The 16,538-nt window shown below is 34.7% G+C and overlaps 2 protein-coding genes across 5 annotated transcripts; one reads left to right on the top strand and one right to left on the bottom strand.

Annotated features, from left to right (window-relative positions):
• Positions 1-293: 293 nt before the first annotated feature.
• On the top strand, positions 294-8,908 carry LOC147518049 ((-)-kolavenyl diphosphate synthase TPS28, chloroplastic-like). Of its 3 annotated transcripts, none has more exons than XM_086590044.1 (14): positions 295-459; positions 967-1,044; positions 1,139-1,224; positions 1,316-1,619; positions 1,719-1,902; positions 1,985-2,199; positions 2,305-2,425; positions 2,546-2,885; positions 2,987-3,102; positions 3,368-3,466; positions 3,545-3,799; positions 4,987-5,116; positions 5,725-5,922; positions 8,489-8,908. In XM_086590044.1, the coding sequence occupies exons 1-14, from the start codon at positions 348-350 to the stop codon at positions 8,723-8,725; spliced, it is 2,475 nt and encodes an 824-aa protein (XP_086446170.1). In that variant the 5' UTR covers positions 295-347; the 3' UTR covers positions 8,726-8,908. The 3 variants fall into 3 exon arrangements, with proteins under 3 accessions (XP_086446171.1, XP_086446170.1, XP_086446168.1); XM_086590042.1 differs by having other exon boundaries at positions 1,136-1,224; XM_086590045.1 differs by lacking the exons at positions 4,987-5,116; positions 8,489-8,908 and having other exon boundaries at positions 294-459; positions 1,136-1,224; positions 5,725-5,892.
• Positions 8,909-9,081: 173 nt separating this feature from the next.
• Positions 9,082-14,670, bottom strand: LOC147518048 (Acyl-CoA N-acyltransferases (NAT) superfamily protein). Of its 2 annotated transcripts, XM_086590047.1 has the most exons (7): positions 14,406-14,670; positions 14,212-14,302; positions 12,898-13,030; positions 11,503-11,572; positions 9,878-9,938; positions 9,690-9,781; positions 9,082-9,517 (listed from the first exon to the last, which is right to left on the bottom strand). In XM_086590047.1, exons 1-6 carry the CDS (start codon positions 14,481-14,483, stop codon positions 9,690-9,692), a joined length of 525 nt encoding a protein of 174 aa, XP_086446173.1. In that variant the 5' UTR covers positions 14,484-14,670; the 3' UTR covers positions 9,082-9,517. The 2 variants fall into 2 exon arrangements, with proteins under 2 accessions (XP_086446173.1, XP_086446172.1); XM_086590046.1 differs by having other exon boundaries at positions 9,493-9,781; positions 14,406-14,638.
• Between the last annotated feature and the right edge of the window lie 1,868 nt (positions 14,671-16,538).

Below are 16,538 nucleotides of genomic sequence, written 5' to 3'. Positions count from 1 at the left end.
TACGTGTTATGCTCTTCTTCATCAAATAGTAGCGATGATATCATCTCATATCGAATGGTAGCAATGAATTCAGTTATATGTTTTTCAAAGCATAGGACATATTATTCCCTCTTAATTTAGCATTAAAACATTTGAAAACTCAGTGTAGTGGAAACAGGGGAATTAGACAATAAAGCACCTTAAAATACTTTTTAAAGCTGATCCCATGCACCACTTTGGTGGGAATCTCTTGGAAGCTTTTCTTGTCTGCATCCTCCATTCTTTCCTTTAAATCTCCATTCAAATCCCTCTTCTCTTACACCAACACAGCAGGTACCAACAAAAAGGGAAAAAGATACTAAATAGAAATGTCTTCTTCAACCACTCCTCTCTGCCTCAATCCTGGAGCTTCTGGCCTATTACTGTCACCATCATTTGCATCTTTTCCAACACCTGATCCTCTACCACTTTTTTCATCTGGTAAGTTTTAGTTTTCTGATTGAACCATGTGCAACTTTATTATGAATTGGCCAAGACCTCTAAAAGATATTTTAAGAGCTTTATTTTTGTTAAGTTGTTTATGAATTCTTGCTGATAATATGATTTTACATTAGTCCATTTTCTTGTTTATGAATATGATAGATGATTATTTTTTCGGCTTTTTTATTTTCGTTCATTTCATTGTTTGAACTTTGAACATGAAAAACACAAAGACTTTAGATGGAATCTTCACAGAAACACAGAGTTTTGTATTTATATTAGAATGTGTGTTACTTTTGTTGTTTAATGTAGAAATATGATTCTATATATAGCAAATGTGAATAAATGGTACTATATAAGTATATGACTAACTCCTCTGCATATCGTCTAAAACCATCTTTCTTGTTCTAATTTGTTCCTATTCTTGTTCTTCTGTTGAGCACCATTTGTTCTTATCAACAAATAAACATTGAAAGTTTGCCTTCTTGGGGGATTTTGTTGTGATAGGTATTTGGTCTATTGGTGGTAAGGATAAACATCTTTTTTGTTCCAGATGTAGCGCAATATCTAAACAAGCCCCTCAAGGTAATGGGATTACTAAAGTTGGCATTGTAAGCAATACACATGCACAGACACTTGTGCAGTTGTGCTAATATAATAATCGTTTTTTGTGCAGTAGTTAAAGTAGTTTTAGAGCAAAGTACGACGCTTAGTAAATGGCAAGATATTACCAATCAAGTTAGTGAAGAAGGGGAAGTTCTTAAGGTTGGTTTTGATTATAATTTTCGGTTCCTTAGCATATGTATACATTCCTCAAGTAAGGTTGAGTTTGATGCTTAAATAACACTAATTGAAGGTTCAAGAGTTGAACAAGTTAACAGAATGGATTGAAACAATAAAATCCATATTGGCTTCTATGGGAGATGGAGAAATAAGCATCTCTGCCTATGATACTGCCTGGGTTGCTCTAGTTGAAGATATTCATGGCAATGGTGACCCTCAATTTCCTTCAAGCATTCAATGGATCATTAACAATCAACTGGCTGATGGTTCTTGGGGCGACGAATCTATCTTCACAGCTCATGATCGGATCCTCAACACATTGGGTTGTGTAGTTGCGTTGAAGAAATGGAATCTCCATCCTGAAAGACGTGAAAGAGGTCTAAAGACATTTGCCATTCTTAGCTACTTAAAAAGTTCAATTTCTTAATTTTTCCAATGACATAATGCTAAATTTTACATTCACTTTGCCATTGTAGGATTGTCTTTTCTTAATGAAAACATGAATAAACTCGGAGATGAGAATGCAGAACACATGACAATAGGCTTTGAAGTTGCATTTCCTTCTCTAGTCGAAATTGCTCGAAAATTAGACCTGAAAATTCTTGATGATTCTCCAGCCGTGCAAAATATATATGCCCAAAGAAAACTAAAGCTAACAAAGTAAGTTCCTAAATATTTTATCAGTACTCCAATTGAAGGGAGTGGCCTATATTTGATGTGATTATTGTATATGTGAACACAGGATTCCAATGGATATGGTCCATATAGTGCCCACCACACTACTCCATAGTCTGGAAGGAATGGAAGGATTGGATTGGGAAAAGCTTATAAAATTGCAGAGTGTAGGTGGATCATTCTTGTTTTCACCAGCATCAACTGCATTTGCGCTCATGAACACTAAAGATGAAAAATGTCTGCAATATCTTAAGAAACCTGTTGAAAAATTCAATGGTGGAGGTAAACACTGCAATTTTTTTTTCTCATTAAAGTGCGTGCTTATGGAGTTCAACACGAAATACATTTCTTTGATATACAATCTTCTAATATTTTTGTTTTCTTCAGTCCCAAATGTCTATCCAGTCGATTTATTCGAACATATTTGGTCCGTTGATCGCTTGGAACGTCTTGGAGTGTCAAGATATTTTAAGGCTGAAATCGAAGAATGCGTCAACTACTTATCTAGGTAATGCTAAATTGCTAATACAGATATAGAGTAATGGCAATTATGTTTGTACATAACAAACAAACTCGGTTAGGCCACCTTATTTTTTATGGTAAAATGACCTTCGAAAGTAATGCCCAGATATTGGACAGAAGATGGAATTGCTTGGGCTAGAAATTCAAGTGTTCGTGACATCGATGACACAGCAATGGGTTTCAGGCTCTTAAGATTACATGGGCACGACGTTTCCCCAGATGTATTTCGACATTTTGAGAAAGGTGGTGAGTTCTTTTGCTTTGCCGGACAATCAAATCAGGCTGTTACCGGACTATTCAATCTTTATAGGGCTGCTCAAGTATTGTTCCCTGGAGAGACTATTCTCCAAGAAGCCAAGAAGTTTGCATATAAATTTCTTCGTGAAAAACAATCATCTAATCAACTTCTTGATAAGTGGATCATAACAAAGGATTTGCCAGGAGAGGTATATTGAGGATACATAATTAAAACCGAAATCTAATGTTTGCTCGAATATTCAATTTCTCATTAATATAAAAATAATAATTACTGTGCCTTACTATTTAGGTCAGATATGCCCTTGATATTCCATGGTATGCTAGCTTACCGCGTATAGAAGCGAGATTTTATTTGGAACAATATGGTGGGAAAGACGATGTTTGGATCGGGAAAACACTTTACAGGTTCTTATTCATTTACACTTAAAAACTTTTTCTTATAGAAATAAAAAAAATCTGTGGGAATTGAAATTTATATTGTTTGTAGTTTTCGTATCTTTTGGTTGGTGAGTGGATTTGTTACAAATCTATACAATGGTTTTGGTTTCGACAATTTTATGTTAAAACAGACATTAGTGTACTCGGGTTTTCACATTCAAAAAAGTTAGATGTCTCGTCCCAAAGAAATTGAGCTTTCAATTGAAATAATAACCATATTTCCTTCTCCTAGGATGTCGTATGTCAACAACGATACATATCTAGAATTTGCAAAGTTGGACTTCAACAAATGTCAAACTGTCCATCAAGATGAATGGGATAAAATTCAAAAGTAAGTTAAAAATCGATTTTTCTTTTTCTTTTTCTTTTTTTAAAGAGGAAAAGACATGACTTAAGTGCACATATGCAGGTGGTACAATGACTGTAACCTAGGAGACTTTAGCATAACCGACACAACACTTCTGAGGACATATTTTGTCGCAGCAGCAAGCATATTTGAGCCAGAAAGATCAACAGAGCGTTTGGCATGGACCAAAACTGCATTGCTTGTGGATGCAATTTTTGCTCATTTTAAAAATAATTCTAAGGAGCAAAGAACTGCCTTTGTCGATGAATTTTTCAACAACATCGTTAGTTACACCATTGTCAATGGTCATAGTTCAAGGTAAAACTTTTAACTTATTTAATTTATCAATTCACATTAACATATTATTATCATGTACACAAATATTTTCACGAATTATTTTAAAACTACATTATTATCACAAAACTACTTTTTGCTTTTCCTTAGACAAGAAACTCTTAGAAGGAAAGCTAATATGAATTTATTCATTATATCGATGACCGAGTCAAATGAATTATTCTTTTCGAGAGGTACAACCCAGATCTAACGACGAGATGCAAACCCTCAAATAGAAGGCTATCAGGACTACCTCTCTGAAGAATTTCTCTTCTTCAATTTTTATTTTTATTTTGCAAAACTATTTTAAGAAAAGATTGATCAAAGGACTTAGATTGAAAATACAAATAACAATAGTATAGCGGAACTACTTTATGCATTTAACTATTAGGTTTTAGCTTCATTTTTAAATCACCTCACCTCGTGTATTTGAAGTCATTTTTTTTTTCATATGCAGTATATTTTATGTTCAACCGGTCTATTTCTTTTTTCTTTAATATTTTTAACAAAAATATATTTTACTAAATATCCAAAACATAACATACAAAACTAGTAACAGACAGTGCATTAGAACTAATAATCATTATATTGTTATCCATTACCGTAATCCATTACCATTTGTAACATATTTTTTTGTACTTTTTATATCTATTCGAATTGCTACTGGTTTATAAAAGCACAAAGGCTCACATCCTTATCACAAGGTCATTCTCTTTATCATTTTCCTTAAATAAACATGGGATGTGACGTGACGAAGCATGGCCACTACAAAACATGAGATAATTCTCTCTCTTTATAGAGTGGTGTACCAAAAGTAAAGCATGTGACAATTTATTTTAGGGTTAACTAGTATTACCCCCTACTAGATGAGCCAATTAGATTTTAGATGGGGAAATTAGGGGTCTCCTAAATACACACAAAAAAAATTTGGTCAACCCACTTTGACTTTTTTTTAGTGTGTATTTAGGGGAGAGACCCTAATTTCCCATCTAGTGGGGGGAAATCCTAATTGACTCATCTAGTGGGGGGTAATACTAGTTAACCCTTTATTTTATTCTTCTTGTCATATATATTCTAGGACGTCTCTCAGACGTGTATGAATTTGTCCCAACATTGATGGCAGTTTTGTCCCGCTATCCCTTGAGAAAATTCCAATCATATTTCTTCCATAGGAACTTGAACCGGAGTTCGAGCAATACATCAAACAGACTTGTCCACATTCTACATCGAACCCTCAACAACATTTCTGTCGACGCACTTAAGACTAATGGAAACGATGTGCACAAAGCTCTACAAAAATCCGTGAGTTTCAATCCAAATACGTTTTTTTTTTTTTGCTAATCAGTTTCAATCTAAATACTTGCATTGATATCCCAATAGATTTTTTTTTTTTTTTTGGTCTTTTTCTTTTAATACAAAATGGCAGTGAAATATCAAATACATCTTGATATCGATCTGCCCAGATTTGAGGAATCTGCATAACGTTTTGATATGATCAGTATGTTAATATTTTTGGCTTTTTAGTGTTTATAGTGTGAATGTGTGATATATTTTTTGGTTATCATTGAAATTTTGAACGAGTTATTTTTTATCACATACCATTGTGTTTTTCACAAACTAAAAATTTTCAATAAGAAGTAGCAAAAAGATCATACAAATTTGTGCTGACTTTTTCAGAAGCCAAATAGACTGACATTGGTACTACTTAGCTACTACTCTTTACAATTCAGACGAATACCAAATTTGAACTATGGACTTCTCATAATTACAGTAGGGGATATTGTAATAAAATTGCAGGAACGCCAATATACTTGTTTAATGTTTCGAAAATTACATATTCCACCTAGATATAGTGGAGTAATTAAAACATCAGTGGTTATAATTTAGTGCTGTTTGACTTGATTTGGCAGTTTGAGACATGGCTGCTGACATGGGAAGAAGAAAATGACAAGCCACACCAAGTGATAGCAGAGGTATTGGTGAGCATAATAATCTCTTGTGGTGGTCATTCCCAGTCGGAAGAGCTTTTGTCTCATCCTCAATACAAACATCTCGTCCACCTAACCAACAGAGTCTGCTACCAATTTGGTGGTATTTGCAAACGAAAGGTACATCAAATTTCACTTATCCTATCATCAGACATTGCTCTTTATTTCAACAGATTCTCATTTGAACATTTCCAAAATTTGGCTCTTAGTTGTCAGTGAGGAATGGATATTGTCATATTATTCATAACCAAAATCTAGAGTACCATTTGGTCGGTGTTGAGTATAAAATCAATAAATGATGATGTGCCTAAACTTGGGCATGGAGCATGGACCTATTCTACACTTTGACTTGGACTTTGTTTTGTCATAGACTCATAGGTTTTAGAATTAACGGACAACTTTTTTTTAGGCCCCTATTTTTATGGTTTCTGTTTTTGATTGATAAATTTTTTTATTAAAATCAAAGATATTGTTTCTCCAGCTCAAAACAGAGAGGTCCTCTCATTCAACCAGTATAACCAAATACAATAATACAAAGTAACTTAAGCTCATATTGTGTTGCCTTTAGCCCAGTTTGTAATCAGCTCGTGGAATCTTCTGCCGTTTCTCTCTAGACTCTGGAGTATTACAAATCCAAAACCATATGCACACCTTAATAGTAATTATAATATTTTCCACCGTTGTAGACTTGTTGTGAAAAATCAGGTCATTTTTAGTTCTCCATAGACACTACATAGTCGTGTACGATACTTCCCATACCTTCATAATAGGTTTCGGCCTTAGAAAAAGCACATCCTTTAGCTCTATAAAAGTAGGCGCCGATTAGTTAAAAGTGACTATCCCCATTGTTAAGTCATTCCAAACTTGTTTGGCCACATCGTCATTGCATGAATAGATGCATAATAGTCTCCTCTTCGGTTTGACACATTACACAGAAGTTTGGAATACTCATCCCTCGTATTTCTAGGTTATCGATTGTCAAAATCCGATTTAAGATGACACACGATATGAAGAATTGTATTTTTGAAGGTATAGTTTTTTTCCACACTAATTTAGAAGGAAAATGTTGTGGTACTATTACTCCAACTTCAAGATTGTTCTCCTTTCTAATTTTCGCATATAGAGAACTAACAAGGAAGACATTGTTTTATGGTTTCTATAAATTAATATTAAAAATCAAAACTACTAAGGCTCGGCTTAGCTGGTTATGATTTGAAAAGAGTGTCAAACTTAGTGATCAAACGTGGACTGAGTAAGTGAGATTTGATTCCATCTCTACTTTTGATTTGATTTTTATTTTTTTGCTATAAAAAGTAGAACAATAAACATTTTATTAAGGGGAAGGTAGCAGTGAAGCGATAAAGAACTTATGATATATTCAATCAATATATCTACAATTCGGTTAGTTTCGGGTTGTCATAAAACGTGGTTACGTGGATGCCAAGAAACCTTCATAATCAATAATATCTCTATTCGAAAAAAAAAAAAAAAAAAAAAAAAAAAAAAAAAAAAAATTGAAAACAGAGATAGTTAGGTTGACTATTAGCTTGTTAGGTATGTGAGTATGTCTGCATAATAGTCATCGAATAAATAGATTCCAATGGCTAATATTCGGTTCACAAAGAGGAGATAGATACAAATTCAAGCTGGTAGTATAACCTTGTTGGAGACATAATTGAATAGTGATTATTGTATACTTTATAGAACAATAGTCTCTAAAGAATATGCCGATATTGATGGTCGTATAGTTTACTAGTCTATAAAATATATTTCACAAGACTGAAAATAGTCAATTACATTATCAAATCGAAGTAGGCTCTCTTAACAACCCCGCTGGCCTAAAAAAAATGGGCATCATATTGGTACCCCGATAAATGAGACTAGCACCCCTTTGACAAAAAGTAAAACAATAATGGTTATTTCTTATATGTCCTTTTACACTCCACATGCCCATAGTTTTACGGCAGGCAATTGCCGCGAGATCTCATATTCCACGGCAGGTAACTGCCGCGAGATCGCACAATCCACGACATTGGGTTGCCGCGAGATCCCATATCCCCACGGCAGACAGTTGCCGCAGCATTTTTTTTTTTGTATTTTTTGTTTTTTTTCACTTCAAATTTTGCGTATTTAACATACACGACATATAGATACCTCATTTTTTTCTTTAAAGTTTCTTTATACACTCCAAGAACAACACCAAAACCATGACAAAAAAAATATACAATCGAGCCATAATTTTGCTATCTCGCGGCAAATATTTTCATATGCTATAAGAAAATTTTGTGATCAAATTAATGAAAAAGGGTTTTGATAATTAACACAAACAAAAACTCCATTTTAATAAACAAAATCATCTCGCGGCAACTAACTTTTTTTATGGTGGCTATTAAAAAAAAAAGACTCATGGCAGCCACTTTCCGTGGAATATGGGATCTCACGGCAACCCGATGTTGTGAATTGTGCAATCCCGCGGCAGGTGTTTGCCGTTAGTGTTTTTTGTGTATTTAATGGAAGAGTGTTAGTACCGTTGAATTGGTCAAAGGAATACTAGTCCCATTTCTGACTGCGGCGCTTTTTGATACTTGATCATGCCACCTCAGATGACAAGAATAGTTACTTTCTAATCATTATTTACTATATCATTGGTAAATGATTTAAATTACATTATTATTTTCCTTTATAGGTTGAAACAAATGGTGCGAGTACAAACGGACCAGCCACGCTTTCAATTGATTCTGACATGCAAGAACTCGTACAAACTGTACTCCAAAATTCTGATGGCATCAGCTCTAAGATCATCAGCTCTAAGATCAAGCAAACATTCCTCACAGTTGCGAAAAGTTGCTTTTATACTGTTTACTGTCCACAAGAAACAATGGACCATCACATTTCCGAGGTACTCTTTAATAGAGTGGTGTGACCTTTTATAATGCCAAAGTTGAAATATATCAAATGAAAGAAAATAAATTCATTTTAGTATATATCAAATGGAATAAGAATCAATTCTTTTGTGATTTGCAATATCCCTTAATTGTATTTCTCGCCCTCTGATGATTCTTTGTGATGCAACTATCATCCAATTCTGATCAATTATCTTAACAGAGATTACTCTTAGAATTTATATAGCTTAAATTTAATACCGATGGATATTGGTGATGGTTTCCGATTTTGAGAGTAACCAAAAGTTTAGTGAGATGTTAGAGTAAAACTGTCCCCGAAACGCTGAATATGCAGATCATAACTAAAGACAATTAGTTTCATATAAGGTGCAGATCATAACTAAAGACAATTAGTTTCATATAAGGTGAAAGTGAATATGATGAGGTCACAACATACACCCTGTTAAGTGTTTTACAGCGTACGATGGATCAAGCTCGAGATGGTTTGTGTGGCTCTTCACAGTTCCACATGGTACGTAAAATTTTCCCGAGTGGAGTAAAGTAAAAGTTATTCACATTCAACCACCCTCGGTGGAAATTACACGAAGTCCATAACAAGTGACATGATGCAACTTCTTTAGTCTTCCTACGTCGGACATCAATGTCTCACTGGACTTTGTTAGTTTTCTATACCAAGATTTCAGTAGAAGTGTCCCCAGAACTGACTTCCAATCAAGTGTATGAATATGGTTTATGAGTTCATAATGTATTTGATTTTGGAAAGTGGAGTCTCAAGTAATATCCTCACTGATCATCCAATACTTCCAATGTACCTAAATCACCAAAAGTTTATCACATAGATGCAATCTGTAGTACCAAAGAGAAGTCAACAAAATGCAATCTTGAGTACAAATTACAAAATAGAAGGCAATGCACAACTCGCTCTTTTCCACAATAGATGGTATTCTGAAAGGCAATTATCAGAAATGTCTGACAAACCCTTACTTAGTCATATTCCAGTTCATCAGGAGTAATTGGTCTTTTGAGAGGGACAATGGACTTCTTCTCAACATCCATTGATAACGCTTTTCTCATGTCTACAAAACAATACCCACAAAACAAAAGTAAATGAATGAGCCCATGATGGTGAAACAAAAACTCCGAATACTTAATATGGAGGGCCTGGTAGTTACCTAGCCCATCCTCCTCCCCGGAGTAATAACGAAGTACACGTCTATAGATTACGTAGCCAAGCTGTATGGAAAAAGATGAGATCAATATCATTGCCTTATATTAGTTAGCTTGTTGTAAGCATTACATACTATGAAAACATTACCAATAACGGAGGAGGAACCTTCTCTACAATTCACATACTGTTAAACGAATGCATAAGCCTATGTTATGTTGCAAGAACTATTAAACAATGTATTGACACCAAGGAGTGTGTGGGTGTAACTTTGGGAGAGGCCAGAGAGAGATGGAACCACTAGATTCATGCTATATTTTCTATAAATGGATCTGGCTTTCCTGATTTTTGATTATGTAGGTTACATGTAGAATTCTTCAAATCACTGTGGTACCACAGCTGGAAAATTTGTCCATTTGAAGAGAAACAGACCTTTTCATAAAATGTATAGTGGTATGTCAATGAATATATAGTGAAAAAAAAAAAAAAAAAAAAAAAGTTTGCATTATCGGCTTGTCAGAAAGCAATTATTGGATGCTTGCAGTCGAAACATGCAAAGGATTTTCTATTTGCTATTCCGATGGAGGGACTTGGACAGTGTATGTCACCGGTGGAGTATCGTTCTATTCTCCGGTACCGTCTCATGATCCATTTGTACTCTGATGGTAGTCTATGCCCTGTTTCCAAAAAAAGTAGACTAAATGCTTTTGAAGACCACGCAGCACATTGTAAACATTTTCCAGGTTTCAAATACCGACATAATCATATCAGAGATATTTTATGTGATGCATTTTGGAGAGCTGGAGTACAAGTGAAGAAGGAGGCTCCCGTGACTTTTCTCACTGATCCGAATGAGGGAAGATCGACACTTCGGCCTGCAGATGTATTGGTCTACAGTTGGTCTGAGGGGAGGCATGCGTGTGTTGATGTAATTGGAGCCTCTCCGTTGGTAGGGCTTGGGAATGGAGTTTTTGAAGTGGGAGAAACAACTAATAGAGCAGCGGCAGGGAAAATTGAGAAACACGAGAGGCTTATAGAGCTAACCAGCATTGTTTCATTCCTTTCAGTTTTGACACTTTTGGTTTCTTGGCACAACAATTTGTTGAGCTCCTTAAGAGATTGCAGAAAGTTATAGACTACAATGTAATGACAGCTGGTTCCAACGAGTTTGTATTTAGGAGAATAGGATTTGCCATTCAGAAAAGACTTGCGGCGCAGCTTGTTGCACGCCCTAATTATTTGTAAAGCTCGTTATCATTATCAATAAAATTTCTACTTAAAAAATAAATAAATAAATAATAATAATAATAATAATAATAATAATAATAATAAAATAAAATGGTTAGTTAGAGATGACACCCCCCCCCCCCCCAACACACACACACGCATATTCCCACATTATTTCAGGAACAATTAAACCTTGTATTGACACCAAGGCGTCTGTGCATTTACAAATGTTCTTTGGTTGGTGGGATGAATAGGGGTTAGTGGCGGAAGAAAACCAGTAATACTATATAGATCACATAGTTTCCTTCCTTTAGATATGCTATTTTCCAACTAATGTGGTACTATATAGCAGTAAAGCTAGAGGAGCCGTCTAATTCAAAACTTAAGAGCTTAAGAGAAACATACCTTTTCATACATCTTTATGGCAGGTATGTTGGACGCCCTCACGAAAAGGTCCACGAAATAACCCTTGTCACTGCCAAAAAAGTATATATTTAAGATCCTAAGCAAGAAGATTCAACTCTATCCAACAGGCTAATGTAGCTAATCTGATTAATCTATTGACTAATTTGTATGTATGTCAATTACTCAAAGATGCAGGAGTGAAATTTATTATTTTTCTGCATCCAAGATGTGCATATTCCCAGTATGATAATGAAAAAGAACACTGACAACTCCTTTTATCTGCCAACTGGTAGGGACAGAAAACTTCCAATATCATAGCACTAATGAATATGAAGGAACGGAAAACTGACGCAAGATGATGCATATTCCAATCAGGAAGATTCAACTCTATCCAAAAGGTTATATAGCTAATCTAGTTAATCGATTAGCTAATTAGTATGTCTTTTTTTTATTAGCTAATTAGTATGTCAATTACTCAAAGAAGCAGAAGTGAAATTTATTATTTTTCTGGGTCCAAGACGTGCATGTTCCCAGTGTGATAATGAAGACGAACACTGACAATCCCTTTACTCCACCAACTGGAAAAATTAGGGACAGAAAACTTCCGATATCATAGCACTAATGAACATGAGGAACAAAAAACTTACGCAAGATGATGCATATACATAGGAATATCACTCGGTATAAACTTCACCAAAGACTAGTTTCATTTAATGGACGTTCGAACTTTGGAATCATCTTCTAACTTATTCACAATGTAATATATACGAAATTAAAATCTTTCAAATATACCTAAACTTCAGTTTTTTATTTAAAACTGTGTATTACACACTCTCTCTTTTTGATATTACACTCTCTTTAACTTTTCAATTTCAAAAGAAACAAAAAAAATAAAAAGAATAAAAACACCTAATATACAAGAGACAAGTGCAAAACACAGAGTTTAAATGTTCACAAGAAACACATTAAAAAGTTAAGGATAGCGATAACTGAGAAAGAGGGCGTGTTTGACATGTCTCTAACAGAACTGCTACCAATGCTAAGTAATCAACAACAATCTTGTTATTCAAAAGTACAGGTTGTCTAAGAAACATTTGCAGCATTCAGTCAAGACTTAAATGAAGTATGCATCCAGAAATCTAAAGCACCTAATGACATCCATGCATAAGAGCCACATCTTGAATAATCCTGATTGCTCTCTGTTTTGTTCTTGTTTTTTTCAATTTATATTTTTTATGTTAATGTTGCCTCACCAACAGCTTCAAAAACTAAAGCTAGGTTTCATAGCAATCTGTGCCTTGCTCAAGGGGTACGACTAATGTCTTATCGTAATGAGGCATTTCACTTCTGTGTCCGTACAAGTGTGTTCATTGTCCTAAAAAGGAAAAAACTTACATCTTGTCACTGATATCTTCCAGCAAGTTCATCAGTTTCTTGGCTAGTTGTTGCCTCCTGTACTCGGGGGCAACAGTCACTGCAGTTACATGGCCATGCCAAGATTCACCTTGTCCTTCCGCTTTACCCATTACTGCAAACACATGAAGGGTATGAGAGGCACAGACAGTTAAAGACATCAACATCAGTTGTGTCAAAACTCAAGGAGATGAAATTCAAGAGAGAGAGAGAGAGCTCAACATTTAAAGGATCATAATAGGATCTATCCATATTACGTAGAAATGTGTTTCTTTTGTCGAGATACAAGTAAAAGGAAGTACGTTACAAAAATCGCAAGAATTTTCATATACACATACAGATAAAGTAAACATAAGTGAAACATTATATACTACTTATATCAATATTATGAGATTTGTTGCCGGCAAATTAAAGGAGATCACATGATTATTGGTTGATAGAGAATCAAAGTATATTTACCAATGAATCACGAAATGCTATGGTTCTTGAGATATTTTTGGGATGAACACAAATAAGCCTTAATGCATTAAGATACAAATGCTTCTTATTCCACAACAATCTCCTAAAGACGCACTTTATGAAGCCTCCCGGAATTTCAGCTATCAGCCCTCAAAGTAGGAGCTGCAATGCAGTATGACATGAGCGTGACCACGCCAGAAAGGGTGAATATTTCATATATGATTTCCTCTTAAGTTGCTTATTGTATTGACTTGGTTTAGTTGTTTTCACTTACTAAATGTCTAAATCTGCTGATTGTTTAAATATGTTCCTCCTAACACCCCATATGAAGTTCCTCACCATTGTCTTGATTCTATAGTCAATGATACAAGAAAAGAAAGCAAAGAAAGATATATAAGCTGTCTAGTCAGACAAATTACTTACTGACGGTTATTTTTCTTCCCTTCAAAATTTACTTGAGAGGATGGGTAACTATGACAGCATTCGGTTAGCTGTTACTCCATCCCTTTAGATAGTTATAAGATACCCCAAAGAGTCGACACTTCCACTGCCCTCGTCTATTAAACATTTGCATTCTGGGGAATGCAACGGAGTTTTATGAGGAACATTTGAAAACTCCATTCTCTTTCTTATTAATCTCCAATATTTATATAATAGGACAATCAATCTCAAAACATTTGCAAAGGCACTAGGAGGTTTAGCAGTTCAAAGTTCGGGACAAGTAGAATCTACATGCTTAAGGTCTTTGAACTCTTGATTAATATGTAGTATCGAGATTTAAAGTTAAACTAGTTTGAAAAACAAACAAACTAAAAAAAAATGGAAGAAAATAATTACTGTAACCCATGATATGATTTCCAGGTCCTTCAGCAACATTGAAGTAATCAGGCCATCTTGCCAAGTATGTCATGTAGAATGACATGTTGAACTGCCCACCATAATAATAATAATAAAATATATATTAAAACAAAAAAACACGTTAGAGAAATTCATAAAAAAAAAAAAAAAAAAAAAAAAGGAAGTGGACTTACAGTTTCAGTTAGATGGTCTAGATTTACAGTAGAAAATCTAAGCAGATCGTTGCAGCAAAACCTTCTTATAGTCGTCATCCTCAAAAACAGTGTTTGTTTTGTTAACTGATAAACTCTTCTCTTTCTTTTCTGTCCAACAAACACGAACTACATTTTCTACTTTTATAGAGTGTTAAAAGGCCAGAGGAGGTAAAGCCCAATAGCGAAAGCTAGAGTAAGGCCCATTCTAACTATATAGAAGCCCATGCGTTGAAAATTCTTGGGCTTGAATTTGGAATATTTGTTAATCTAATAGGTGTTGGGCACTACATACGGTCCAGCACACCCCCCAAGCTCAAAACCCAACTTGCAAAAAAAAAAAATTTAAACCGGTTAGAACCAGTTTCACCCTTTCTCTTCTCTCTTCGTGCTTCAGCCGATCTTCGTCGCCTTTAGCAGCTACCGATTGCACCAAACCAATTCATGGTGTACTCAACTGATTCATTCGTTTGAATGGAGTCTTGAAAATGGTATTACACCAGAAAGTATGGACATGAAAGAGAAGTTGGGTGTCACATTGCGAAAAGCCGACCCATTGAAAGCCATGGCGCACAAGAAATTGCATAGAACCATCCCAACTTCCACCTTTTAACTTGTTCAAGGCTGATTTCAGCTTCTTGGTCTACTACGAACAAGCTTGTGAGTTGTGAGCGACTGAATGCACCTCCCAATCCCGCTTGAGGTGGTGTTTGGATCTTATTTATTTATTGCTAAAAAGTGTTTATTAGTGAAAAAATATTTTTTGAAAAAATAAATAGATTTGGTTTCTATTAAAAAAAATAGTTTTTTATCCAAAAAACATTTTTTGGTCCCAAAAGCTTGTTTTATGATAATTAGGTAAAACTTGTTTAAAAAATTATTTTTCTTTGAAGGAAACACTTTGGGTGCTAAAGGCAAATGACTCCCTGAATGTTTTAGAATTTAGTGATTTATGCTAAGGGTGGGAATTTGGCCCTAACGACCCTAACTCGGCCCTGACCGACCCGACCCTAAGCCCTATAAAGCCCTCACAACTAAAACCCTCACAGAGTTTAAGGCAGGGCCGACCCGACCCTAAGGCCTTCTAGTATGGGCTGGGCTAAGGTTCAAACATAGGTCCGAACCCTAATTCAAACCCTAACTAAGCCCCTAGTTATAGTTTCACATTTTCACTATAAATACACGCACTCATAATTCTCCAACTCTTTTGTTAAATATTTTAAATTAAAATAATATTATCATTTTGTAATTTATCACTTACACCCAATGGTACTTTTAATAACCCCGCCTTTATATAACAAAAACTTGTCAACCTAACTACACCTATGAAGAACAATGAAGTCTTCAAATTTTTAATAAAAAATAAGATTTTATTCATTTGATCATCAAATCAAAGTCTATAACTTATTATTCTCAATTTATTTTCCCACTTACTTTTATAAATTATATTTTTATTCACATCCAAACTAAGTCTCTAACTAAAGGTTTCCGGTCCATTCACACCATTAAAGCGAAATACTGAAAGAAAAATTTGTAGAACACGTAAACCAAAAAAAACAATCTTTGTCAAAAAAATAGATTTGTAAAAACGAAGAAAAATATATAGGCTTGGCCCTAAAACCCGGCCCTAAAGCCTTTAAAGAGGGCTTAGGATAAGGTCAGGGCTTGAGATTTAGACTTGTGACCCGGCCCGACCCGATCCTATGCTGACTTTAGGGCCGGGCTAACCCGACCTTAATATCTAAAGAGCTTTTAAATGTTTAGAGCCGGACTAGCCCGACCCAGCCCATTGCCCACCCTTAATTTATGCCACGATATGCCAAAATATATCGAGAAACATAGTGCGAAATTTGATTTTATAAAATAGTTTTTAAGAAAAATTACAACCAAACATATTTATTGAAAAACTGTTTTTAGAATAAATATTTTTTCATAAAAATATTTTTTAAGAAAAAATGAGAACCAAACACCCACTAATGCTAAACATCAACCCAACAGAACAACTTCAACCATTAAAAGGGATGAGATTGATGAATTGTAATCATAATTTGGATTTTGTCATATCAGTTAATAAGTTCCTGATCGAAGTTGATACTTTCAAGTCGCAAGTCAATT

This window comes from Coptis chinensis, chromosome 2 (genome assembly GCF_015680905.1).
Source record: "Coptis chinensis isolate HL-2020 chromosome 2, ASM1568090v1, whole genome shotgun sequence".
In the NCBI taxonomy this organism is placed as follows: Eukaryota; Viridiplantae; Streptophyta; class Magnoliopsida; order Ranunculales; family Ranunculaceae; genus Coptis; species Coptis chinensis.
This window is presented reverse-complemented; position numbering and strand designations above follow the sequence as displayed.

What these genes read in the sequence shown, in the direction of transcription:
- LOC147518049 (XM_086590042.1), top strand. Translation starts at nt 348, where the DNA reads ATGTCTTCTTCAACCACTCCTCTCTGCCTCAATCCTGGAGCTTCTGGC. An exon ending in CAAAGGATTTGCCAGGAGAG is followed by an intron (nt 2,886 to 2,986) that starts GTATATTGAGGA and finishes CTTACTATTTAG; the next exon opens with GTCAGATATGCCCTTGATAT. An exon ending in ATCGGGAAAACACTTTACAG is followed by an intron (nt 3,103 to 3,367) that starts GTTCTTATTCAT and finishes TCCTTCTCCTAG; the next exon opens with GATGTCGTATGTCAACAACG.
- LOC147518048 (XM_086590047.1), bottom strand. Translation starts at nt 14,483, where the DNA reads ATGACGACTATAAGAAGGTTTTGCTGCAACGATCTGCTTAGATTTTCT. An exon ending in TAGACCATCTAACTGAAACT is followed by an intron (nt 14,303 to 14,405) that starts GTAAGTCCACTT and finishes TATGGTGGGCAG; the next exon opens with TTCAACATGTCATTCTACAT. An exon ending in GAAGATATCAGTGACAAGAT is followed by an intron (nt 11,573 to 12,897) that starts GTAAGTTTTTTC and finishes CTTTTTTGGCAG; the next exon opens with TGACAAGGGTTATTTCGTGG.